Source organism: Trachypithecus francoisi, unplaced genomic scaffold (genome assembly GCF_009764315.1).
Source record: "Trachypithecus francoisi isolate TF-2019V2 unplaced genomic scaffold, Tfra_2.0 Lachesis_group20, whole genome shotgun sequence".
In the NCBI taxonomy this organism is placed as follows: Eukaryota; Metazoa; Chordata; class Mammalia; order Primates; family Cercopithecidae; genus Trachypithecus; species Trachypithecus francoisi.
In genome coordinates this window covers 17,762,442-17,788,603 of record NW_022681466.1, presented here as the reverse complement: position 1 = coordinate 17,788,603, position 26,162 = coordinate 17,762,442, and the positions used below count along the sequence as shown (strand labels likewise).

At 47.2% G+C, this 26,162-nt stretch overlaps 1 protein-coding gene across 6 annotated transcripts in view; it reads left to right on the top strand.

The window, feature by feature from the left end:
• Positions 1–26,162, top strand: part of ATP6V0A1 (ATPase H+ transporting V0 subunit a1) — a 67,896-nt gene that overhangs the window by 38,689 nt on the left and 3,045 nt on the right. For 3 of the 6 annotated variants that reach the window (XM_033182958.1, XM_033182961.1, XM_033182959.1), the window contains 10 exons: positions 580–719; positions 1,279–1,433; positions 1,859–1,949; positions 5,225–5,343; positions 7,012–7,228; positions 7,819–7,926; positions 14,117–14,224; positions 15,174–15,191; positions 20,764–20,881; positions 21,189–21,360. In XM_033182958.1, coding sequence (XP_033038849.1) covers positions 580–719; positions 1,279–1,433; positions 1,859–1,949; positions 5,225–5,343; positions 7,012–7,228; positions 7,819–7,926; positions 14,117–14,224; positions 15,174–15,191; positions 20,764–20,881; positions 21,189–21,360 — 1,246 coding nt within the window. Of the gene's footprint in view, positions 1–579; positions 720–1,278; positions 1,434–1,858; positions 1,950–5,224; positions 5,344–7,011; positions 7,229–7,818; positions 7,927–9,417; positions 9,493–14,116; positions 14,225–15,173; positions 15,192–20,763; positions 20,882–21,188; positions 21,361–26,162 lie in introns of all 6 variants that reach the window. The other 3 variants (XM_033182960.1, XM_033182962.1, XM_033182963.1) reach the window with 2 other exon arrangements.

Here is a 26,162-nt window from a genome sequence, read left to right as displayed (position 1 = left end):
AATCTCGGATACTCAGGAGGTTGAGGTGGAAGGATTGCTCAAGGCCAGGAGTTCAGGACTAGCGTGGGCAAAATAGTGAGATTCCATCTAAAAAAAAAATCCTTTAAGTTATCAGTAATTAAAAAAAAAATTGACTGGGCATGGTGGCACATACTTGTAGTACCAACTGTTTGGGCAGCTGAGGTGGGAGGATAACTTGAGTCTAGGGGTTGCAGGCTGCAGTGAGCTGTGATGGCACCACTGCACTCCAGCCCGGGTGGCAGAGCAAGAACCCATCTCTCTTTAGAAAAAGTTATCAGTAGCTCAAATTTCATTAGCTACTTTATGAAGGTGTGTTGATTCTGCCATGAAAGATTTTCTCTGAGAGTCCTATCTGTCTGGCAGCTGGGGAATAAGTCACCTTATATTGATCTTAAGAGTATGGAAGGCTGAGCACGGTGGCTCACGCCTGTAATCCCAGCACTTGGGAGGCTGAGGCAGGTGGATCACTTGAGGTCAGAGTTGGAAAAGAATGTGATATTTGTGGAATTGCTATGGTTTAATGTACTTTGTATTTTTCTTTTTTTGGTTTCTTTATAGCTCCATATACTATTATCACGTTCCCTTTTCTATTTGCTGTGATGTTTGGAGACTTCGGTCATGGCATTTTAATGACCCTTTTTGCTGTGTGGATGGTACTGAGGGAGAGCCGGATCCTTTCCCAGAAGAATGAGAATGAGGTAATGTTTATGTTACATCTGCATTGAACTGAAATTTTATAATTTCCCAAGCATTCATTATGAAAATCATGATGTGGAAGTCTTTTATCCATGAATTTATCAAAAGGAGGTAGAGAAGTTATGTTCATTTTCACACCAAAGAGGACATGTGCTAGCTGGAAGTGATAGTGTGTGCCTGTAGTCCCAGCTACTTGGAGGCTGAGGCAGGAGAATCACTTGAGCCTAGGAATTCGAGACCACCCTAGGCAACATAGTGAGACCTTATCTCTAAAAAAATAAAAATTATTTAGGTTGGTGCAAAAGTTATTGCGGTTTTGGCCGCCAAAAGAAATGGCCAAAACCGCAATAACTGTTGTACCAACCTAATAAAAACATAGAGGCCACATCCTGTGAAAGTGACTGTCTCATTAGCATTGTATTTTGGTTTTTACTTCAACCTCTCTGAATCAGAATGGGGTAAAGTAGCACCAGAGAAAGGGGCAGGTATATTCTGAATAACATTGTCACAATGTGAGCTGCAGTGAGTACATTCTCATTACTTCTTTCTTCTGGTTCCCAGATGTTTAGCACTGTGTTCAGTGGTCGATACATTATTTTATTGATGGGTGTGTTCTCCATGTACACTGGCCTCATCTACAATGATTGCTTTTCCAAGTCTCTTAATATCTTTGGGTCATCCTGGAGTGTACGGCCGATGTTTACTTATAATTGGACGTAAGTTGCAGAAGAAGCTAAAATTCAAAGCTTATTCATTTCATGTTCAGCCCTGATTTTTAAGACAAGTGGTAAACTGACACTTCTTTAGGAAGTAGTGACAGTGTCTCCTCATTCATGCTCCACACTGTGAGGTGCTTTGTGATTTGTTCAGCAAGTATCCAGGAACTAAGACTAGAAATGATTTTTTTTGGAAACTAAAAGCAGATTCCCTAGTTCCCTACTTGATTGTGTGTTTGTGTGTTTAATTTTTCTTTTTGTCATTTTGGATCCTTCAATCTCAGCTGCTAGTCTCTCCTCTTTATTTTTTCCCCTCCCATTTTATTGAAAAGACAAGATAGCTATAGCAATTTATTTTGGGGTCAGTTTCTGTTGTTGCACTCTCTTGTTCAAAAATAAATGTGACTTTTTCCCTGTCATGGTAGTGAAGAGACACTTCGGGGGAACCCTGTTCTACAGCTGAACCCAGCCCTCCCTGGAGTGTTCGGTGGACCATACCCTTTTGGCATTGATCCAGTAAGAGGACTTCCTTCCTATATACTAACCTCAAATTTTTTAACAGTAACCTGGAAGCAAGAGAATTAAAGTGAAGATAAATAGTTGTGTGGGCTTTCGCTGGGCGTGGTGGCTCGTGCCTGTAATCCCAGCACTTTGGGAGGCCAAGGAGGTTGGATCACCTGAGGTCAGGAGTTCGAGACCAGCCTGGCCAACATGGTGAAACCCTGTCTCTACTAAAAATACAAATATTAGCCGGACGTGGTGGTGCGTGCCTGTAGTCCCAGCTACCCGGGAGACTGAGGCAGGAGAATCTCCTGAACCTGGGAGGCAGAGGTTGCAGTGAGCAAGCTGCACTGCAGCCCGTGTGACAGAGCAAGACTCCATCTCAAAACAAACAAACAAACAAACAAAAATAGTTATGTGGGTTTTCGTTGACATATTTTTGGGAAACCTTGATGTATGTATTTGGAGGACTTCTAAGCCGTAAGAGACCCAAGTGCTTGAGGAGACACATACTTTTCCCTGGCACTGCTTATTTCCAATTTGGTTAATAATATAAACTCTGGGAAGACTGATTTTCAAGACTGCTTCCCATTTCTTAATTTATTTCTGCTTACTTAGTTTGGTTTTTTATTTTTAGCAGATATTTTAACAAAGCAGAAAGATATTTTTCCTGTGGATTTTAGACTTGCATTCTTATTTTTACAAACTTACACAAACTTATCCCAGAATTAATTTTTTTTTTCAAATGCTTAGACAAATTAAGTATGATCAAATCTTTTTTATTGTGTGCTGTAAAAACGGAGTGGTGGCAAGAATGTAATACAGGGCATCTGGCTGCTAAGGAAAAGAGAAAAATAATACAGGCTGAGCAAGGTGGCTCATGCCTGTAATCCCAGCACTTTGGGACACAGAGTCGGGTGGATCACTTGAGGTCAGGAGTTCAAGACCAGCCTGGTCAACATGGTGAAACCCCATCTCTACTAAAAATACAGAAATTAGCTGGGCATGGTGGCATGCACCTGTAGTCCCAGCTACAGGAGGCTGAGGCAGGAGAATTGCTTGCACCTGGGAGGAGGAGGTTGCAGTCAGCCCAGATCGTGCCACTGCACTCCAGCCTGGGGGATATAGCAAGACTCCATGTCAAAAAAATAGATGGGATGACAACACCATAGGGCTACAATCAGCAAAACATAGACTGTGGGAAAATATATAAGATAAAAGACCCAATTTCTTCAAAAAATATTTTGTAAGGAATAAAAAAGGAAAGATGGAAGGAGAACCTATAATTTAGAGACTCAAGAGATATATCTACAATTATAATGTATAGGCCGGGCACAGTGGTTTATGCCTGTAATCCCAGCACTTTGGGAGGCTGAGGCGGGCAGATGACTTCAGGAATTCCAGACCAACCCAGGCAACATAGCGAAACCCCATCTCTACTAAAAGTATAAAAATTGGCCGGGTGTGTTGGTGCGTGCCTGTAGGCCTAGCCACTCGGGAGGCTGAGGCAGGAGAATAACTTGAACCTGGGAGGCAGAGGTTGCAGGGAGCTGAGATCGCACCACTGCACTCTGGCCTGGGTAACAGAGTGAGACCGTGTCTCAAAAAAAAAAAAATGTATAGACCTTATCTAGACCTTGCTTTGAATAAATGAATTTAAAAAAAACAAAAAAAGGTTTGGACACAATCAGAGAAATTTGAATATTGACTATATATTTTATGATATTAAAGAATCATTGTTGACTGGGCATGGTGGCTCATGCCTGTAATCCCAGCACTTTGGGAGGCCAAGGCAGGTAGATCACGAGGTCAGGAGTTCAAGACCTGCTTGGCCAAGATGGTGAGACCCCCCCCCCCGTCTCTACTAAAAATACAAAAAAAATTAGCCGGGCATGTTGGTGAGCACCTATAATCCCAGCTACTCAGCAAGCTGAGGCAGAGAATTGCTTGAACCCAGGAGGCAGAGGTTGCAGTGAGCCAAGATCGCGCCACTGCACTCCAGCCTGGGCGACAGAGCAAGACTCCATCTCAAAGAAAAAAAAAAAAAAAATCATCGTTAGTGCATTTAGGTGTGATGACAATCTTGTGGTCATGTTTTAAAAATAAGTCCTGGCCGGGTACAGTGGCTTACGCCTGTAATCCCAGCAGTTTGGGAGACCAAGGCCGGCGGATCATGAGGTCAGGAGATCAAGACCTTCCTGGCTAACATGGTGAAAACCCCACCTCTCAGTGGGCCGAGATTTTGCCACTGCCCTCCAGCCTGGGCGACAGAGCAAGAGTTCATCTCAAAAAAAAAAAAGCCTTACTGAACAGGCACAGTGACTTAAGCCTATAATCCAAGCAATTTGGGAGGCCGAGGCAGGCCTCAGGCCAGACCTGAGATCAGGAGTTTGAGACCAGCCTGGCCAACATGGTGAAACCCCATCTGTACTAAAAATACAAAATTAACTGGGCATGGTGGCCTGTGCCTGTAATCCCAGCTACCTGGGAGGCTGAGGCAGGAGTATTGCTTGAAATCGGGAGGTGGAAGTTGCAGTGAGCCGAGATCGTGAACACTGCACTCCATCCTGGGCAAAAAGAGCGAAATTCCATCTCAATAAATAAATAAATAGATAAGTCTTTTCCTTTTAGACAGCCACACTGAAATATTTATGGGTAAAATGACATGATATCTGGACTTGATTTTATAGTAATATGGAGATGAGTGAGTGGCAGTAATCTTGTTTCACGAGTCCATAAGGTGATATTAATTTTTGAAGCATTCTCCTTAGAAGCAAGGTTAAAAAAAAATTTGTTGAAGCAGTGATAGGTGCATGGGGGTTTGTTATACCATCCTGTCTGCTTAAGTATCTGTTTAGAATTTTCCATAATAAATAATATTGACTAATAAATAAAAATTGTTGACCGGGCGCAGTGGCTCATGCCTGTAATCCCAGCACTTTGGGAGGCCTAGGCGGGTGGATCATGAGGTCAGGAGATCGAGACCATCCTGGCTAACACAGTGAAACCCCATCTCTACTAAAAATACAAAAAAATAGCTGGGCATGGTGGTGGGTGCCTGTAGTCCCAACTACTCGGGAGGTTGAGGCAGCAGAATCACTTTAACCTGGGAGGCGGAGGTTGCAGTGAGCCAAGATTGCGCCACTGCACTCCAGCCTGGGCAACAGAGCGAGACTCTGTCTCAAAATAAATAAATAAATAAATAAATAAATATTGTTTTTTAAACAGAGGAATATTTTTCCCTTTGAGAATTCTTTATAATACCTATTTGTTTTCTTGGGTTATGACAGATTTGGAACATTGCTACCAATAAACTGACCTTCTTGAACTCCTTTAAGATGAAGATGTCTGTTATCCTTGGTATCATCCATATGCTGTTTGGAGTCAGCCTGAGCCTGTTCAACCATATGTGAGTTGTTCCATTTCTGTCATAAGAATGTGCATAGTTTAGAGAATGCTTTTGCCTAAAGAAACCATGACATCTTTGGGGAGGGATTAATAACTCAGAACCTCATTCTACATTATAGAAGTGCTTTTCTAAAAATTTAATGGTGTGGCTAGGCACGGTGGATCATGCCTGTAATCCCAGTACTTTGGGAGGCCAAGGCGGGTGGATCACCTGAGGTTAGGAGTTCGAAACCAGTCTGACCAACATGGTGAGACCCCCGTCTCTACTAAAAATACAAAAATCAGCTGGGTATGGTGGCACGCGCCTGTAATCCCAGCTACTCGGGAAGCTGAGGCAGGAGAATCGCTTGAACCTGGGAGGCAGAGGTTGCAGTGAACCAAGATGGTACCACTGCACTCCAGCCTGGGCGACAGAGCAAGATTCTGCCTCAAAAACAAAACAAAACAAAAAAAAAAACTTCATGGCCTGGCCAGGTGCAGTGGCTTATACTTGTAACACCAGCACTTTGGGAAGATGAGGCGGGCAGATCACTTGAGGTCAGGAGTTCAAGACCAGCCTGGCCAACATAGTGAAACTCCGTCTCTACTAAAAACACAAAAAATTAGCCAGGTGTGGTGGCAGGCACCTGTAATCCCAGCTACTCTGGTGGCTGAGGCAGGAGAATTGCTTGAACCCAGGAGGCAGAGGTTGCAGTGAACCAAGATAACACCACTGCACTCCAGCCTGGGTGACAGAGCAAGACTCCGTCTCAAAAAAGAAGAAATTTTTTTTCATGGTCTTAAATGAGGCTCAATGTTAGTCCTTTAACAATTTGCTGTTCCAGTAAAGATCCTTGAAAAAAACTTGAGCAATTTTCATCAAAGTAAGTGAGCTCTCTTTTTTTCCTTGATGTGCAACTCATAAAATTATTAACTGTGAACTAGGCATGGCGGCTCACACCTGTAATGCCAGCACTTTGGGAGCCCAAGGCAGGCGGATCGCTTGAGCCCAGGAGTTCAAGACAAGCCTGGGTAACACGACAAGAGACCCCATCTCTACAAAAAAAAAAAAAAAAAGTTATGAACTGTGGTCTCAAAATGTACTAGATTTTTCCATTCTCTTTCTCATGGAGAGAATGGTGGGGATGGTATTGGAGCCGTTCAAGGTTCAGAAGTTTGAGGCCAGTCACAATGGCTCACAACTGTCATCCTGCACTTTGGGAGGCCAAGGTGGGCAGATCACCTGAGGTCAGGAGTTTGAGACCAGTCTGGGCAACATGGCAAAACCCCATCTCTATAAAAAATGTAAAAATTAGCTGGGTGTGGTGGCACATGCCTATAGTCCCAGCTACTCGGGAGGCTGAGGTAAGAGGATCACCTAAGCCTAGGGAGGTTGAGACTGCGGTAGCCAAGATTACACCACTGTACTCTGGGCTAGGTGGCAGAGTGAGACCCTGTCTCAAAAAAGAAGAAAAAGCAACAGCAAAACAAAACCAAGGTTGAGAAGTTTGACCGTGATAGTTAATCCTACATTGTCTCTGTTGCCTCCAGCTTCTGGTTGCTGCTGCTTAAAGTGATAAAGACAGAGTTGAGGAGGTATTAAATAGAAAAATCTAGTGAATACTCCATTCAGTGTAGGAGTGGCCCTAGGCCTATTTACCCTTAACGTTTTTTTCTCTCTCCTTTTTAGCTATTTCAAGAAGCCCCTGAATATCTACTTTGGATTTATTCCTGAAATAATCTTTATGACCTCTTTGTTTGGCTATTTGGTTATCCTTATTTTTTACAAGTGGACGGCCTATGATGCTCATACATCTGAGAATGCACCAAGCCTTCTGATCCATTTCATAAACATGTTCCTCTTTTCCTACCCAGAGTCTGGTTATTCAATGTTGTATTCTGGACAGGTACGTCAACCCAGAGGCGGGCTGTCTGAGATGATTATCCTTGATCAGGAAGCCAGATGTTTCTCTGACCCTAAAAAATTTATAACTGCCGGCCGGGCGTGGTGGCTCAAGCCTGTAATCCCAGCACTTTGGGAGGCCGAGACGGGCGGATCACGAGGTCAGGAGATCGAGACCATCCTAGCTAACACGATGAAACCCCGTCTCTACTAAAAAAATTAAAAAATCTAGCCAGGCGAGGTGGCGGGCGCCTGTAGTCGCAGCTACTCAGGAGGCTGAGGCAGGAGAATGGCGTAAACCCGGGAGGCGGAGCTTGCAGTGAGCTGAGATCCGGCCACTGCACTCCAGCCCCAGCGATAGAGCGAGACTCTGTCTCAAAAAAAAAAAAAAAAAAAAAAAAATTTATAACTGCCCTTCTATGGGACAAGTCTAGGGCTTTGCCACAAAATGTGCTAATTATTTTGAGAAACTGGATAGTGTTATTCATAGATTAGTAAGAAAGTACTGTTGGGGGAAATTTGTGCCAGACTTGGAAACTGCGTATGTGATCAGTAGACCTTTATATGATATACCTTGTCCTTCTTACTCTGCAGAAAGGAATTCAGTGTTTCCTGGTAGTGGTTGCTCTGCTGTGTGTACCTTGGATGCTGCTGTTTAAACCACTGGTCCTTCGCCGTCAGTATCTGAGGCGAAAGCATTTGGTAGGTGTATTTCTATTGCTAAAAGTTACTAGACTTTTCTTTTGTTCAAGATCAAGGCAATTCCCCAGTGGATATAATTAATTGTGCACAAATCTGTATATCTGTATACTCTTTTTTTTTTTTATACGGAGTCTCGCTCTGTCGCCCAGGCTGGGGTGCATTGGTACGATCTCGGCTCACTGTAACCTCCACCTCCCAGATTCAAGCAATTCTCTTGCCTCAGCCTCCTGTGTAGCTGGGATTATAGGTGTACACTACCACACCTGGCTAATTTTTGTAGTTTTAGCAGAGACAGGGTTTCACCATATTAGCCAGGCTGGTTTCCAACTCCTGACATCGTGATCCACCCACCTCAGCCTCCCAAAGTGCTGGGATTACAGGTGTGAGCCACTGTGCACAGCCACAAATCTGTATACTCTTACAACGCATTTGTGGCCGGGTGCGTTGCCTCACGGCTGTGATCCCAGCACTTTTAGCACTTTGGGAGGCCGAGGTGGGTGGATCACTTGAGGTCAGAAGCTTGAGACCAGCCTGGCCAACATGGTGAAACACTGTCTTTACTAAAAATACAAAAATTAGCCAGGCGTGCTGGTGCGAGCCTGTAGTCCCAGCTACTTGGGAGGCTGAGGTGGAAGGATCACTTGAACCTGGGAGGCGGACGTTGCAGGCAGCCGAGATTGTGCCACTGTACTCCAGCATGGGGACAGAGTGAGACTCTGTCTCAAAAACAAAAAAAACAACCAAACAAAACGCATTTGTGTTATGTCCCAGCACGAGCACTGAGCCTGCCAGGTCAGAGAAACGTTTCTGCTGCTCAAGACATCTGGATTCAGCTTTGAGTAGCTGGGGTAGAGAAAAGTCACAAATTTTTACCTTTTCTGGTCATGCTTTGCTCACGCTGCACTCAGGAAAATGTAGGCCTGTGCCTGTCTAGATATAACATCAGCCAAAGCCAAGCAAGGCTGCAAGAGCTGCAGACGGGTGAATTCACTCATGTGGTTTGCCTGAGCAACCACAGGACTGACATTGAGACATTTTCCTTTCAAATGAGACTGTGATACTTTCACTGACCAAAACATCCGGGAAAAAAGTTTGGTTTAAAGCACGTTGATTTTTTTTCTTTTTAAAAAGCAGCATACGTATATATGTTTACTTAATGTCTGTGTGTATATGAATTCTACACACACACACACACACACACACATACACACACAGAGTTAAATTTGCTAGATGTTCAGTATCATGCGTAATTTCTGGGTATCCAATAGCACTTTCTTTACACTGCCTGAGAAACCCCAAACGATCTTGTTGCATGACTCTTAAACGGCAGTTAGATGATGACTCCTGTTGGAGACCAGCTGAGTTACAAGACCCTCCTTCTCCCTTTTCTGACCATCTTCATCCTTCCATGTACCTTCCATTCGTCTCCCCCTTCACTCCCTCCCTCTTTTGTTTTCTCTCCCCTTCCTCTTTTCTTCCATTCACTATCAGGAAGGGCAACCTGTGGAGGCCCCAGTCAGCCCAAACCCGAGCCAACAGGGAGTAGAGGCAGCAGCGGCTGCAACAGTGAGTGAATGAAAACCAACAAACCATCACATTTCATTTAAAGAGGTGGCAAACAGTGCAGCAGAATTCTTTTTAATTAAATTGAGAGCATGGGACATGTGTGCTCTTGGGAAATATGTCCTTGTTACTCATTGAGATGATAACAGAAGTTCCACCTCTTAAGGATAGATTCTGGCATCATCTTTAGTATTGGTCTACTAAGTTTCTATTCAAATATGTAAGTACAGGCATGTCCATAGTAACAAAGTGGCTGTTGTACCCTCACTGAGTCCCATCATCTTAATCCAAGATGGCAGCTCTTGGACTCACCCACTTTCATGTCTGTATTTTGTGACCATGTATTGGATGATTTTTCAGCATGGAAGCAAGAATATCTCTGATTCTTGAATTGATTTCCCTGCACTTTAGAGTTCTACTTTAGAGTGATGCTTGGACATTTGATCTTTTTTAGTAGTAACTTAACTTCTTTTTTAAAAGTGAAAGTTTATACATGTTTAGTATTTTGTGAGAAACTGAGAAGACCTCACATGTCCTCAGCTGTTCCAGTGAGACCTCCACCCTCCGATGTGTTGTGTTTACTGTCATCTGGTGTCATAACCAAAGTGATCTGTCTTGATCCTTCCCTCTTCTGATACTAATTCAAGATTCAGTAACAGCACTTTGAATATTTGTCCTCAAAAACATCTTTTAACCAAAGTCTTACAATGCACAAATATATTAGCCCAATATGTTCTAAGTTATGAATGAATCTATAAGATTGTAAAAGTCTCACCGGTAGTGATTACCCATTACTTCTATGTGCTAGAAGTATATACTTCTTTAAATAAAATGAAAGATTTAGATGGATAGCCATTTCCTTCATTAAGTGTTTCTGATTATTTTAAACTTGGAAAACTTCTTATGGTCATCCTTCTGGAACTAGTCTAAAAGGGCTGACATTTTGGGTCAGAAAAATTTTAATCTTGCTGCTTAAAATATATTTTCAAGTAGGGACTTCCCCGTGAGAAATTTTAAAAACCTTTAGAACACATACTACCTATTGTCGATGTCCTTAACACATACTCTTCTTTCTGCTGGTCTTAGCATATATAAGATATGCTTCTGACAAGATCTTAATGCTTTTAAGTGTGGCAACCTCTTCTGTGATCAATTCTAAGTTAAAAGTTCCCCATCTGGAAACCAGCACATTCACAGGGTCTTCTTACCCCACTGGTTCTTTAGCCAAACATCTGTTCCTGGAGAGCAGCCTGAAGGCATCAGGATGATCATTCTACAAGAAAGCCTCTGGATTTTTGACCCCAGAGGGCTGAGGATATGAACAGTGATCTGATTTTGTTCTGTTCTTTGTCCCCTTGGTTGTCTGTGAGTGATATATCCCAGTTTAATTTTTCTTTCCTTTTTTCTGCTGACATGTGTCTTTCATCCCTGTTCCTGTAACTCTCATTCCTGTGTTCTGAAGAGATCCTTGTTAGTGTCTGGCTGGGAGATGTAACCTATCTGCCCCTCAGTTTATTTGCTAGTTGGAGAAAGCTTCAGAAATGGCTTTCTCTTTGGGAGCCTTGAACCTTGAAGCCTTCCTCCTATATCCTATAACCCAGCCTGGGATATGCAGGAGTCCCCTCCTGTGCCCTTTGTTGCATGTTCAGTCCACCTTCTGAGGGTTGCCAAGTGGAATATGTGCATGATCTGGAGGTGTCCAGGCTCTGGTGGCCCACAAGTCTGACCGCACTTCAGAGTCACCTGGTAGACTGTGAATTTGTTTCTTAGGGTATTAAAACAAATAAGTGGGAGAAGAAATAAAAGTGGCCCATAATTTCATGGTCCTGACAATCCCCTACTGACATAAAAAAATAAAGGAATATGTGCACTTGGCTAGAGAATGCATATAGTGCTAAGAAGAAAACCACCTGCCCCCACTGTAGTCCTCCTCTTCAAGGGGCATTGTTAACAGGTAGGGGCCTTGCCTCTGACAGATAATCTGCCTGTCTTCTGTTGATAGGTGTGTATGTGCTCTATGCATGTAGAGAAAGACACATGAGGAATTGTGTTTTAAACTGTGGCACTCTTCTGCCTCTCGATTTATTATGTTTTTTAAAAGTTAGTGTATCTTGAAGATTGTTTCATAGTGATAATCACTTTTTTTTTTTTCTGAGATGAAGTCTCGCTCTGTCACTCAGGCTGGAGTGCAATGGCACAATCTCACCTCACTGCAACCTCCACCTCCTGGGTTCAAGCAGTTCTCCTGCCTCAGCCTCCTGAGTAGCTAGGATTACAGGCATGCACCACCATGCCTGGCTAATTTTTGTTTGTTTGTTTGTTTGTTTGTTTTGACGTAGAGTCTTGCCCTGTCCCCCACGCTAAGAGTACAGTGGCATAATCTCGGCTCACTACAACCTCTGCCTCCCTGGTTCAAGCAATTCTCCTGCCTCAGCTTCCCAAGTAGCTGGGATTACAGGCACCTGTCACCTCACCTGGCTAACTTTCGTATTTTTAGTAGAGACGGGTTTCACCATGTTGGCCAGGCTGGTCTTGAACTCCTGACCTCGTGATCCACCTGCCTCAGCCTCCCAAAGTGCTGGGATTACAGGCATGAGCCTCCGCGCCTGGCCTAATTTTTGAATTTTTAGTAGAGACGGGTTTCACCATGTTGGCCAGGCTGGTCTCGATCTCCTGACCTTGTGATCTGCCCACCATGGCCTCCCAAAGTGCTGGGATTACAGGTGTGAGCCACCGTGCCTGGCTGACTATCGCTCTTTTTTATGGTTGCCTAGCTTTCCGTAGGATATTCCACTGGATATGCCAAAGTCCTCTCTTTGATGGATGTGTTGGTTGCTCCCAATTCTTTGCTATCACAAACAGCAATGCAGGGAACATCCTTGTCCATGTGTCTTTTTTTTTTTTTTTTTTTTTGAGACACAGTCTCACTCTGTTGCCCAAGATGGAGTGCAGGGGCGTGATCTCAGCTCACTGCAACCACCACCTCCTGGGTTTCCGCGATTCTCCTGCCTCAGCCTGCAGAGTAGCTGGGATTACAGACGCCTACCTCCATGCCCAGCTAATTTTTGTATTTTTAGTAGAGATGATGTTTTGCCATGTTGGCCAGGCTGGTCATGAACTTTTGACCTCAGGTTATCTGCCTGACTCAGCCTCTCAAAATGCTAGGATTACAGGCATGAGCCACCACGCCGAGCCCCTTGTCCATATACCTTGCCAAAGTTTTGCAAGCCTAGATGTTCCAGCAGTGGAATTGCTGAATCTCAAAGAGTTCATGCATTTAAAATTTTGATAAGCCCTTCACAATGATTATACAATTTGTACTTGGGAACATATTTTTTAAATACAGATTTATTGGGCCCCACCCCAGAACTACTAAATTTACAATTTCTGGGAGTAGTATTTGAGAATTTCTATTTAAAATGCAGCTTTTGGGGTGATTCTAACGCAGCTAGTTCTCTGACCAGCATGTTAAGGACCACTGCTAGAGTAGGAGGGAGGATTTGTGCAAACACTTAGGTCTGAGCTGGGCATTAAACTGTGACAAGAGCCATGGCAAAAAATGCACACCAGGAGGTAGAGCTGAGGATGAGGAGCACAGGGCAGCTGCGCAGGCCACCTGCACACTGCTGATGCTGCTGCCTGAAGACCAGATTGCAGGAGAGCCACCCTTGAGCTCTTGCCTTGTTTGGCCCTCTGGACAGAAACCATATGAAGTGAATCTGGGGCTGTTGTTTAAATTCCTTTTCATGCTGTGGCAGGTTAGCACTAATTGGGATCTGTGAGATTTCACTCATTTCTGCCTGGTTTTTGTTCCCAAAGAGTCTTTTTTGCTTTGGGTTTGGAAAAACTCAAGTTTTTTCAAATCAAGTTGACTTTATAATTGTGCTTTTGGAGACCCTACCAAAGACTGCCTGTGAACTCAGAAGAAGCAAATGCCCCATCAGTGTCTGCCCATGTGCCTGTGGAATAATTATTTTAACATTCCAGAGCCCTCCACTGAAGACAAGGAGCCCCCTCCTCATCTTTGTAAGCTCAGCACTCTCTAGCCACAAGTGAATATACATTAAGCTTTTTTTTCCTTCTCTGACCTTGGAAGTTCTTTGTTCCTGAGCAGAGACATGGTACATTTCTGGAAGAGGTTGCTGGAATTCTTGGGCCCCTGTTAAAAGCTTATCAGACTAGGGTACAATCACCATGTCATTTGGCCCCCCTTCCTCTTAGAAAGTCTAATCGTTAGTGCCAGAAAAGCTTAGGCCCTTGCAGGCTTTACAGATAGAGCTGTACTTGTAATGAGAATCTGTTCCTATTAAGGTTTTCATTCAAGCAGGATTCTCAATTAGCGTTGACCCAGGTGAGGCTGGTGCCTCTTGGCACAGTAGACAGAACTGCGTATTTCCTCTGAAGCAGGGTAAGGTGATAACTGTAGGTTGGTCTGGGGCTGGGGAAGGTGGTGGTTGGGGTGGAACAGTTGTTTGATTTTACTTAGCTGTTCAGTCAGTGGGTTTTGTTTTTGTTGTTAGACTATATGCTTTTCTGAGGTTTGTGTTACTAACCATCGTCCTTCCCACCTCACAGAATGTCATGTTAAAGCCCAGGCAAATTCTACTCTTTCTGTTCATCTGTGTAGGGAACTCTCAACTTTGGTGGGATCAGGGTGGGCAACGGACCGACAGAGGAGGATGCTGAGATTATTCAGCATGACCAGCTCTCCACCCACTCAGAGGACGCAGACGAGGTAAGATCCCGTGGTGTGGGCTTCCTCTCCTTCCACCTCGGGTCAGCCCTAGTCTTGTGTACCCTAAGAGGCCTCACTCCAGTCTTCTCCTTGAAAAATAAAAATACTAATTAATACTCAGCCTGCCTTCTGGACCTCTTAGGGCACCACAGCTTTTTCCAGTGGACCCTGCCCTAAGCTCCAGCTGTTGCCCCCAGAGCCTGCAGCAGTTTTGTTCCTGTCTTGAATTCCAGATTTTGCCTGCAGTGCTTTGCACGCAGGTCTCCATTACTGACTGCTCTCTCGCCTGAGGCAGAGCAGGCCTCAGCATCCCAACTCTTACGACCTGAAACACAGGTCACTAAGCACAGCTTCTTCATCCGTTGACCCTTCCAAGGATCATTCCATTTGCATTACTCACCAGCTATAATCACTGGTACTTTTGAAGTCCTATACCACTGATATGTTCTTGCTGCAGATATTTTGTTTGAGCCTTTTTGGTGTCATTTGCCTACTTTTTACAGGGAGAGAGAGAATTAGTCAGGCCAAACTAGACTTTTCCTTAAGATAGCACCTCCAAGCCCACTCTCCTTGCCTGACCCCTTGTAGCACAAAGCCTCTGAACTGAACTATTAAATCTCATCTGCTCATTATATTCTTTTTAAATCAAATAAAATAGGAGTTGAGGACCCAAGTTGGACTTTTCAGTCTGTCTGACCACTTTCACTATCTATGCTTTTTTAAAAAAGAAATCACAAGGCCTGGGGATGCCTTTTAAAAATACCTATCTTAATGCTCTAAATTCCTGCTGATTTTGCTTTGTGTGTATGCTGAGGAGGCCTGCCTCCAACGTGCTAGCCCATTTAACATGAACAATCCTCCCCAAGAAGCATTCAGTAGCCTCGTGCTCCTAACTTGTGACCTTGTGTGTGGCGTGGCTCCCCACTAAGTGTAAATTTGTGTTTTCAAGCCTACCGAGGACGAAGTGGTAAGATGAAAGTTGGCGCTGCCTTCGTGTTTATCTGGGCTTCTCTCTTCCCATCCTTGTGATCACTCTGCTGACCCTGCCACACCCTGGGGCCACACACATGACTCCTGTGCATCCTGCATTTCACTGGCCATTTCTAACCAGTTCGTGAACCTGTGTTCTAAAAAGCTCATCTCCATTAACTGCATCTCATTCAGTCACCTCTGTCTTTGTTTCATTGACTTTGCTGATCTAATGCCTCGGAGAATGGCTTTGAAAGGAGCTACAAGTAATGTCTGCACTGGCATTCTTGAAGTGACTCCTCTTGGGGGTTAAGTCCCATTGGCCTCTGCCTTCCTCTCCTGTGATGTTGTGGTTGCTCTACTCCCAGCCACTGGGAGTAGCCGTTTCCTCCCTGCTCCTCCAAGTGCTTGTGAGCAAAGCTTACCCTTCCTCCTGTCTGAGCCAGCCTCTTCCTGCTGCCCTCCTCAGCTTGATGATGCTTCAACTTAGAAGTGGTGGACCCTTCTCGGGGTCAGCTCTACCTCCATGTGACCCAGGTGAGAGGGAGACAGCTTTCAAAAGGAGGCTTTGCCTTCCAGATGCATCCCAAAGGAAATAATCCATCTGGGTGAAAGGAGTTAATATTATATCAGCCACACATAGAGAATAACAGAGAATAACAGAGACTGGAAAGCAAGTTGACTAACTGTTCAGGCCACATCTCGAGTAGAAGGCCCTCTGGCTCAGCAGTAATTTACTTAGCAACGTATACTCTTTAAATTGGGTTTTTAAAAGGCCTTGCTGCACTGTTTGCATCTTCCCCCAGCACTTCTCTCTAAAATGCCTAGACCCACAAACTGTACCCTTCCCTTCCTGACTCTCTGGTCCTCTCTAGGAGGGCAGTGGGATGGGAATGGGAAAGCCTTTGCTGTTCTATGTAAACACAGGCAGGACCTGGTCTTCCTGAAGCCTAGAGAGGCTCCTTTGCTGGCATCAAAGAGTGTCTGTGTTCCTAGACTGCTCATCTGTGCAGTCCCTGGCTGAGCTACCTGGCAGGGATGGTGGGTGTGCTCCATGTTAGTGAGGAGCCCAGCCCTTTCCCAGGCTCACTGCCTCCAACAACACTGCTTTTTAAATGTCTTCCTAGCCACGCACCCACATTGTCGGAATGGTCTGACCAGCTATTGTGCACCAGTGTTCTCGTTTGTAGCCATATCCCGGGAGGCTGGATATCCAACAAGATAGACTCTAATTCAGCCCCCAATCCCTAGCTCACTCAGGGATTCAGCTACCCTTGGCTACCCAAGTAGTCTAAATATTTTATTTTTATCAGGCACATACACAGTCTGGTTCTCTACAGCCAAATTTAGATACCCATGACATTTAATGATTTCTAACAAAACAGGTTCCTAAAAAAAAGTTCAGCCTACTTCTGGAACTTCCCCATTTTGCTTGGCTGTGAAAATGTATTTGTCCCATGCAGGCCCTTGCTCCAGCCCAGTGGAAGCATTAGTACCTCTCCCTAGTGGGGACTCAGTCCAGCTGCACACCAGAGCCAGGCCAGTTTGTTGTCTGGGAAATCTTCAAAGGCCGTGACCACTCAGCCTTTGGGTCAGTGGCCCCTCTCCCCACTGTCTCCTCACCAGGTGCATTCATCCCACCCATCCATGCATTCACTCACCCTCCGTGTGTCCAGCATTGTGTATAGTGCTACAGAAACAGAGAAGAAGAACATAGTGCTTGCCTTCAAAGACCTCCCAAAGTGGGGAGACAGTCTGGATGACAGGTGCTGTGATAGAAGTGTGCCCCAGATGCTATGGGAGCACAGAAAGAGGGCAGCTGACGAACACTGGGGTGAGGGTGGAAAAGGAGACCCTGGAAGGACTCCCTAAGGAAGTTATCTTACTCTGGTCAAGCAGGAGGCCCTGTAGAGGAGCAGTGCAGACCACCAGCATATGCAGCTTCACAGGCAAAAGACCTGCAGGCCCATCACATGTTGAGGACTAGCAAGTATTCAGCTTGGCTGGAGCAGAGGCAGGGGTGGGGAACTGGGGACAGGTGAGACTGGAGGTTGGCAGAAACCAGCCATAGTAGTTTTTGCCTCATTTGGACAACAAGGAGCCATCCAAGAGAGGGTGGTGAAGCTGGTGGTGACACAGCCATGGTGCATTGAGGAAATACCCCCAGTGACCATGTTGTAGGGTATATTGGGTTGGGGAGGGGCAAGGTCAGGAGGCATGGACTCCACATTGTTTGATGTCATTCAGGACAGAACAGAAAGCCATCCTTTGTAGGACGAGTTGGAAAGGAAGGAACCAATATGAGATATTAAAGAAGTGAAAGCTATAGGTCCCCAGGTCAGGCACAGTGGCTCATGCCTGTAATCCCAGCACTTTGGGAGGCCAAGGCGGGTGGATCACGAGATCAGGAGATCGAGACCATCCTGGCTAACACGGTGAAATCCCGTCTCTACTAAAAATACAAAAAATTAGCCGGGCGTGGTGGTGGGCGCCTATAGTACCAGCTACTTGGGAGGCTGAGGCAGGAGAATGGCATGAACCCAGGAGGTGGAGCTTGCAGTGAGCTGAGATTGCGCCACTGCACTCCAGGCTGGGTGACAGAGCGAGACTCCGTCTCGAAAAAAAAGAAAAGAAAAAAAGAAAGCTATAGGTCCCAGTGCCCTAATAAAGGTAAGGAGCAAGAGAAGATTCGAGATGGACTCCCAGCTGTCTAGTCTGCTGGACGTGAGAGATGGAATAGAAGTTGATCTCCGTGGGGGAGAGCAGTTGCTGTGTTGAGCATGGAGAGCCTGTGGTTCCCCAGGAGGAGGAGGACAGCTGGCTGGAAACAAGGCAGGGATAGTGAGATCCATTTGGGAGTCACTTCTAGGGGTGACCCTTGAAGCCCTGAGTAGCAATCCCACCAGAAAGATGCAAGGGCTGAGGCTGAAACTCCAGAGAACATCGGCATTTAAGGAAGAACCTTGGCCAGGTGCGGTGGCTCACACCTGTAATCCCAGCACTTTGGGAGGCCGAGGTGGGCAGATTGAGCCCAGGAGTTTGAGACCAGCTGGCTAACATGGTGAAACCCATCTCTACTAAAAATACATAAATTAGCTGGGCGGTAGTGGCGTGCATCTGTAATCCCAGCTACTTGGGAGGCTGAGGGAAGAGAATCACTTGATTCTCCTGGGAGGCAGAGGTTGCGGTGAGCTGAGATCATGCCACTGCACTCCTGTCTCAAAAAAGGAAAAAACAAACAAACAAAGAACCTTGATGGAGACTAAAAAGAACTGTCCAGAGAAGTAGGAGGAAAACCAAGGGGAGGCAGGTATTTCAAGAAGGAGGAAGAGGCCATAGTGACAGACATTGCAAGAGCATGGACAAGGACACAGAACGTCTGTTAACAACTGGGCCGGGTGCGGTAGCTCACGCCTGTAGTCCCAGCACTTTGGGAGGCCGAGGTGGGTAGATCACTTGAGGTCAGGAGTTCGAGACCAGCCTGGCCAACGTGGTGAAAACCCATCTCTACTAAAAGTACAAAAATCAGCCGGGTGTGGTGGTGTGCGCCTATAATCTTAGCTACTAAGGAGGCTGAGGCAGGAGAATTGCTTGAACCCAGGAGGCAGAGGTTGCAGTGAGCTGAGATCACGCCACTGCACTCTAGCCTGGGTGAACAGTGAAACTCCATCTCAAAAAAAAAAAAAGATGTAACAACTGGGAGGTCAGGGTGACCTTACTAAGTAGAGGCATTTTGTGGAGGAGTGAAAGTGGAAGCCAGGGTGCAGTAGGGTGACGACTGGCTGGGCAGAGAGGAAACTGAGACAGAGGATGTGGACAGGGACTCTGCAGCGATTCATGGTCGGTCATGGCTGATTGATACTGGGAGTGTGCTGAGTGGCAGACTCATAAGTGCTAGGCTGGATTTCTCACCCAGTCCTTGCCTCTCCTGAGAATGCCTGCAGGAAGCTGGGAATGAAGGGGAGAAGGCAAGGGTAAGGCCTGGAAGCGAGGCTTCTCTCCTGTCTTGCACTTTTTTCAGTGGGAGAAACTTGAGGTGGAATGAAAACACTGAAGGGGTTGGCTGTAAGGGAGCCCAGTGGTCACTGCCCCCCTGGCCCACAGGAGTAGAGATCAGCACTCCTGGGAGCCGTGGACTTCTTCCTTTCGATGCAGGCCCTGTGGCGGCAACCAGCAGTGGTAGGAAAGAGCTCTTGACCACGGTGTTATGATTTAGGGAACTCAGGGAACTAGGATTACCCTAGGTTTCAGGGTAAGTAAGGACACTTGAAGAGCCTGTTCTGGAAGAAAAGCCCAGAAATAGACTAGGTGTCGATAGAGGTGAGGGAAAAGCAGACGTTTGCCCAGAGATGGCATGGTGGAGCCAGCCCCCTCCATGCTGGCTGCACCCCTGTGGCCTGGGCTGTTGTGGCTTTACCAGCCGAGCCACTTTCTCCCATCCCCATGTTCTCAGTGATTTCCCAAGACATTTCTGGTGTCCTTTGGGAGTGGAATCATGTGGGTTTCGAAAGGAACTGCTGCAAAAAATAGACCCTGATCTGAGGGCAGGGGCCGATGGGAGGCCACTGAGCCCTCAGGAGTGTCTGAAAGCTCAGAGGATTCTTGTCTGGGCTCTGTGGGGGAAGCCCCGTAAGGTAGTGCCTCTGGTCTTTGGTCAGCCTGACAGAGTGAGAGGCCCAGGGAAAGTACCTGGGGCTTCCAGAATATACCAAATTCAGAAGCCCACATTCACCCCGACTGCTTGGAGCAATCCTGAAAGTGCACTCCCAAGAGCTTGTTCCAGCCCATTCCTTTATTCTGGAAATAATTCTTGATATTGAAAGGAAAACTGGGACAAAGGGAGCTTGAGGAAAATGAAAACAAACAAACTGGAGATGTGCTATTTGGCCTTAACCCAAACAGATGTGCTGTTTGGCCTTAACCCACGTGGAAATTCGTAAACTCCGTCAGGATTTCCCTGTGCATGGTGGTGAAATCATGTAGGGAAAAAAAATTCACCATGTAATCTCTTTAGACGTCACAAAAGAAAAAGAAGGTTATCTTGCTCCCTAAAGGCTGTAAAAAGAATAAGTAAAGTGGCTGTAGAGGCCTAGTCTTTTCAGGACAGTGTCCAGATTGAGAGCCCATCTCCTGAAGCGCAGTCTGGGGAAAATCCCTTCCTGCCCTCCTGCAGGTCCTTAGGGTCCCAGACCCAGACAGTCACTTTCCCAACAGTGTCTCAACTCAGCATACACTCCCCTCTTGAGCACAGAGCCCCAGAGGGAGAAAAACAAATGTGTCGAGAAGAATCTTACTAAGATGTAGTTAATGAAAATGTAGTGTATTGAGGGGAGTGGAGGTGTCCCAGGTGAGGGCTAAGCCAGGCAGGATTTTTGGGGAAGGCACTGCCGAAATCACCATCTGAGTTCAACACTGGGTGCTTCTGGGCGCTCCAAAGTTGAGGTGCCAACCATGGGAAGTGCAGTCCCCTGCCCCGGCCCAGGTTCAAAGCGCCAAGTAGCCACAACTCAGAATGCCTGCACGTTCCCCTCCTAGCCTTATATTTTCTCTCTGGTTTCCTCCCACGACAGTTTGACTTTGGGGACACCATGGTCCACCAGGCCATCCACACCATCGAGTACTGCCTGGGCTGCATCTCCAACACTGCCTCCTACTTGCGGCTCTGGGCCCTCAGCCTTGCTCATGCGCGTGAGTATGCCTCTCCGGGCTCCGGAACTCTAGTTTCCCCCTCTGTGGTCATACTTTCAGTTGGGGGGCTTAAGTAGAATGGAAATTACATGAAGATTCTGGAATTATTCAGGTTCCTGAATGCAAGGAGAATGAGTACAGACAGGAGGCTCGGCACTTTTGCCAGGTTAGCTCTGCATGGTGGTCCCACTAAGGCAGTGGGAAGCCAGGGTCCACGGAACCCTAGTGGGGGGATGGCAGAGCAAAATTCGTGCCTACAGCTGCCTCTTGCCAAACTGCACTGGATTTTGTGTCTCCCATTCCCCAGAGCTGTCTGAGGTGCTTTGGACCATGGTGATCCACATCGGCCTGAGCGTGAAGAGCCTGGCAGGAGGTTTGGCGCTGTTCTTCATCTTCGCTGCCTTTGCCACCCTGACCGTGGCCATCCTCCTGATCATGGAGGGCCTCTCGGCCTTTCTCCATGCACTGCGCTTACACTGGTGAGGGGCAGTGGGGCAGGGCGGGCATGGGGGTGGATGTGTCCTTAGCTGTGGTGAGAGGGCAGCTTTTCTCCCAACACAGCCCTGCAGCTCTGTGCAGGAAACATGAGCCGGCCCTGCACTAGCTTTACCTCAGGACACCCCAGCACCAGCTTTGCCACTGAGTTTCAGAAAATGATCACAGAAAAGCACAGCTCAGCCTTCCCTAGACTCTAGGGAGAGGTCCCTGGTGAATGGTGTCAGGTCCTGCTCTCTGCCTTTAACTGTCCCCAGTGCTCCTGATTTTGGCTTAGAGGGGCTGCTGGGGTCGTAGGGTTTCTGGTTTTCTCTCTGGTGTGTAACTCTTCTGTCTTCAGAACAGTGGAAGCAGCTCTGGAATGGATGGATGTTAAGTGCAGGAAAGGCTAGAGCACACTGCACCCCAGCTTTGCCCTCTTTGTTCTGTCATTGTGCCAGGGGTCTTTGAGTTGGACCCTTGGCAGCTCCATTGTGGGCTGGGGGGATTCCTGGCTCTATAGGGTGGAGGTTGGTACACTCACGAAGCTTCTTCAGAAGGGCAGGTTTGGGGTGGTTCTGTTTGTTTTCTTTAATGGACTCCTAATGGCTCTGTGTGGAGAGAGCATGAGTTCAGCCTCTGGGACTGGGAGAGCGGGGGTGTAGTCTGGGCTGTGACCACCTCAAACCAGGGTTGCCAGATTTAGCACATAAAAATACAGTGTGGCCGGGCGTGGTGGGTCACGCCTGTAATCCCAGCACTTTGGGAGGCTAAGGCAGGTGAATCACCTGCCTCAGGAGGTGATTCGAGGTCAGGAGGAGGTCGGCAATTAGAGACCAGCCTGGCCAGCATGGTGCAACCCCATCTGTACTAAAAATGCAAAAATTAACCAGGTGTGGTAGCACATGCCTGTAATCCCAACTACTTGGGAGGCTGAGGCAGGAGAATTGTTTAAACCCAGGAGGTGGAGGTTGCAGTGAGCCAAGATTCTGCCACTGCATTCCAGCCTGGGCAACAAAGCAAGACTCTGTCTCAAAAAAAAAAAAAAAAAAATACAGTGTGTATTTCACATAAACAACAAATAATTTTTTCAGTATGAGTATTTCCCAAATGTGCATGGGACATGCTTATACTAAAAACTGGGGCAGTCTGTATTTTCTGTGGCTATTCCACCTCAGACTCCACTTCTTTGGGTCTCTATTTCCTCCTTTATGTTGTGATTCTCTTTTTTGGGGTCTCAAAACCCCAGTTCTCTGGAAGTTCTGGCCCCTCTCCCCAGAGAAGCACTCACACACTCCTCCTGTTTTACAAGCATAGGGCTCTGACTCACTGGTGTGCCTTAGAGGCCCCTGGATGGGATGCTCTGTGTTCATGAGCCCAAGGCCAGAAGAAGACTATGAATGTTCTCTTCGTTCTCCAAACCTGAAGAAAATCCAGGATCTGAACCTGAGAAACTCCTTCCCCACTCCCCTTTATCTTTGACTTTCTCATGGTTGGGTGACCCCTGAGCCTCCTCAAAGATTCAGCTGTGGGTTTTTCTGAGTGATGGGCGGAGAGTGAGGCATGGAAGGGCAAGACGTGGCTGGGGTGCACTCTCCTTCAGAAACCCTGCTGTGTCAGTAGACGTAGCTTCCTCTGGCCTGGCTCTCTTCCGTCTGGCCTCCCTCCTCCCCACCCAGCTCATCTGGCTGGCCCCCCTATTCTCAGCTTATCAGCCGACCCCCCTCCCCCAAGCACACTTCCTCAGCCCTCCTCAGTGCACGAGAAACCTCTGAGGATTCACTTTTTCTTGCCGCTTGGTCTCCTTCCTTTTCTTTTCACTCCTGTCCCTTGAGCCCTGGGTTTGAGGGAACAGTGACCACCTCACCTTGATTCCAGCCCACGTGGGTAGCCAGTCATCTCCTTCCTGGGCAGGGCGGGAGCAAGGCACTGTTGCAGAGCAAGGTCACCTGGGCCTGAGCCTGGTTTTGTTGCCAGAGGATTGCTTCCTCCTCAGGCTCACCTGTGGCCTCCCCGTGTCTTCCCACGTTCCCCTGAACTGAAGTGATGAGTGACAGGACAGCAGGCTTCCGAATCGGGCAACCTGGGTTGGAATTCCAGCTCTGTCACAGCAGGGAGGGGACCTGAGCAGAACATTCACTGCCAAGGTTACTGTGAGCAAGCAGGAAGTAATGCACACACCAAGTGCTGCCACAGCAAAAGCAGGTGCTCCAGGATGGGTCGTGGCTGCTCTGCTTAAAAGTGGGATGCCCTTGCTGGGTACCGTGGCTCACACCTGTAATCCCAGCATGTGGGGAGGCCAAGGCAGGCGGATCACCTGAGATCAGGAGTTCGAGACCAGCCTGGCCTACGTGGCGAAACCCCATCTCTACTAAAAATGCTGGGTGTCGTGGTGGGTGCCTGTAGTCCCAGCTATTTGGGAGGCTGAGGCAGGAGAATCGCTTGAACCCAGGAGATGGAGGTTGCAGTGAGCCGAGATTGCGCCACTGCACTCCAGTCTGGGCGACAGACCAAGACTCCGTCTCAAAAAAAAAAAAGTGGGATGCCCTGGAGAGAGGGTGTCTGCCTGGGGTCCCCCATAAAGAAACTGCTTTTAACCTGTCCAGAATGAGAGGAGACCCCACAGGAGGTAGAGGGATACCATCAGAATGCCCTCAGGTGCTGTTTGCAAGGAACACCTCCCCGTATATGTCGTATTTATTTTGGCAATAGGTGTATTGGGTAGGAGAGGAATAAACAGTGCAAACCTCCTTTGTGCAGCTTCCAGAATCTCGTCCTTGGAGGGCTGTCCCTGCGACATGAGTGGGGCGCCTCCCCCACCACTAAAACAGGAGTGAATGAAGTTGGTGGTTGTGCGCCGCCTCCTGGCACAATGCAGCTGTGCGTCCAGGATGCCTGGATCTTCCCTGTGGCCCAGGACTGCAGGAGGTGTTCTGAGCTGTGGCCCTCTTACCAGGGTGGAGTCTCTAGGGCTGCTGAACCAGCTGTAGGGATGGTGCTGCTATTCTTCCTGGCATCCAGCCTAGGCATCTTCATATTTCCCACTTTATCCCTGCTGTTTCCTGATTCAAGGGCTGCCCCATTATACAAGCTCTGGGTCTCTTCAGTGGGGACAATGAGAAAAACATTTGATTCAATAACATATAAACCACTAGCGTGAGATTCATGCAGCGTCATAGGAAGGGGGGTGATGTGTTTGAAAACAGTGAGCAGGTTAAGGTATTAAGCGGCTAATTCTGTCTCCTGAGTTTTCTCTCTCTTTTCCTCCCTCCTGCCACATGAAGGGTGCTTGGCTTCTTACCTACCGTAATTAGACATCTTTTCTTCTTCAGAGAAGGCATGAGACAGGGATTTGATTGTAGTTATCACTGTAAACATCAAACTGATTTGTATGCAGAACATACAAATCAGTTTTGTATGTTTGGAAGGTTGCCCCAGGGCCTACCTTCCAAGGAACCTGGTCTCTCCTTACCTAGCGAATTCCACATACACATAGATGTACACCCACCTGTATACTCACAGAGTGGGTGGCGATTAAAGGGACAGAATCGGGGACCAACTTCTTGATAGGAATGCAGTGTTGCCATGGCATGACAGCATGGAGCAGTTGAGGGAATGGCTGCCCAGGAGAACTCGGAACTCTTAAAATGTAGTTCCAGGCTGCCCTCATTGCCCTGATATTCAGGCTATCAGACGGATGTGTGTTCTAGGCCCTGAGCTGCACAGAGAGTGGCAGAATGGGCTAGATAAACAGGTCAGCCCAGAATTGTATTTCCAAACTGCCTGCCCTCAGTCACAACCCCCACCAGGAAAGGGAAGTGGCCCCAAGACTCCTTCCTCCTTCACCCACTCGAGGAAACAAGAGTTCCTGTTACGTGGCAGGAATGATGTCTTTTGGTCCCAGTTAATCCCTCTGAGTCACCAGGTGGCCTTTGCCAAGTGCTGGAGCTGGAAGAGATGATAGAGACACTCATCTGGTTTCCTGAGGCTCTCCTCACAGCTGTTGAATTCTAGAGGTGCATTTCAGTGGCTTGGGGCATGGCGAGACCTTGGAGTCTCCCTGAGCAGAGCAGTGGAGAGGCCCAAAAACAAGGAAGAACCTAGGATGGCAGATGGGGCCCTCCTTGCCCCAGGGAACTTCATGTTTGTACTTTCTCAAGAAGCACACCTTTCCCCAGTTCAGCAGGAGAGGGTGGGGAGACTGGCAGGGAAATTGCTTTCCAGCTTTGTGCTGGGTGGTTGGGGTGAGGGTGGCCAGGGAAGGAGGTAAAATCAGGCTGACCTCAAGATAGACCCGAGATGTCCCAGTTCTGGCCACTCTAAGTCTCTAAAGCAGCAGAGACTTTGGTGGGAGGGGCAGTATTGGGCAGTAGGTCGGGGAGGCCACCTGTCTGCTCACACAGTACAATTGATGTGCCCCTCCCAGGCATATATCCCTCTTCCTCCTTGCTAGGCCCCATGGGTAGATAAGGTGTCTGGAGGGGTGCCAAGAAAAGGGTGGTGCCCCCACAGGCATCTGAAAACAAAGCTGCTGCTGCATTTGACTAGTTTGGAGATTAGAATGGTTTTGTGATTAGCCAGGCAGGGGGTGGGGTCAGAGTTCTGGACATCTCACTGGATTTGGGGGTCAGCATGCCCTACCAAGGCTGACATTCACTCCTAGGTAATGGCCTGGGACCCTCAGGTGACTTGTGCACTCTCTGGCTGTGTATTGTTGAATGAAAAGGGGACATGTAAATCTCTTTTCAGCTGTTCTGAAATAACCCTTGCCACATGGGAACACAGTCTATTAAATATGAAGAATTCA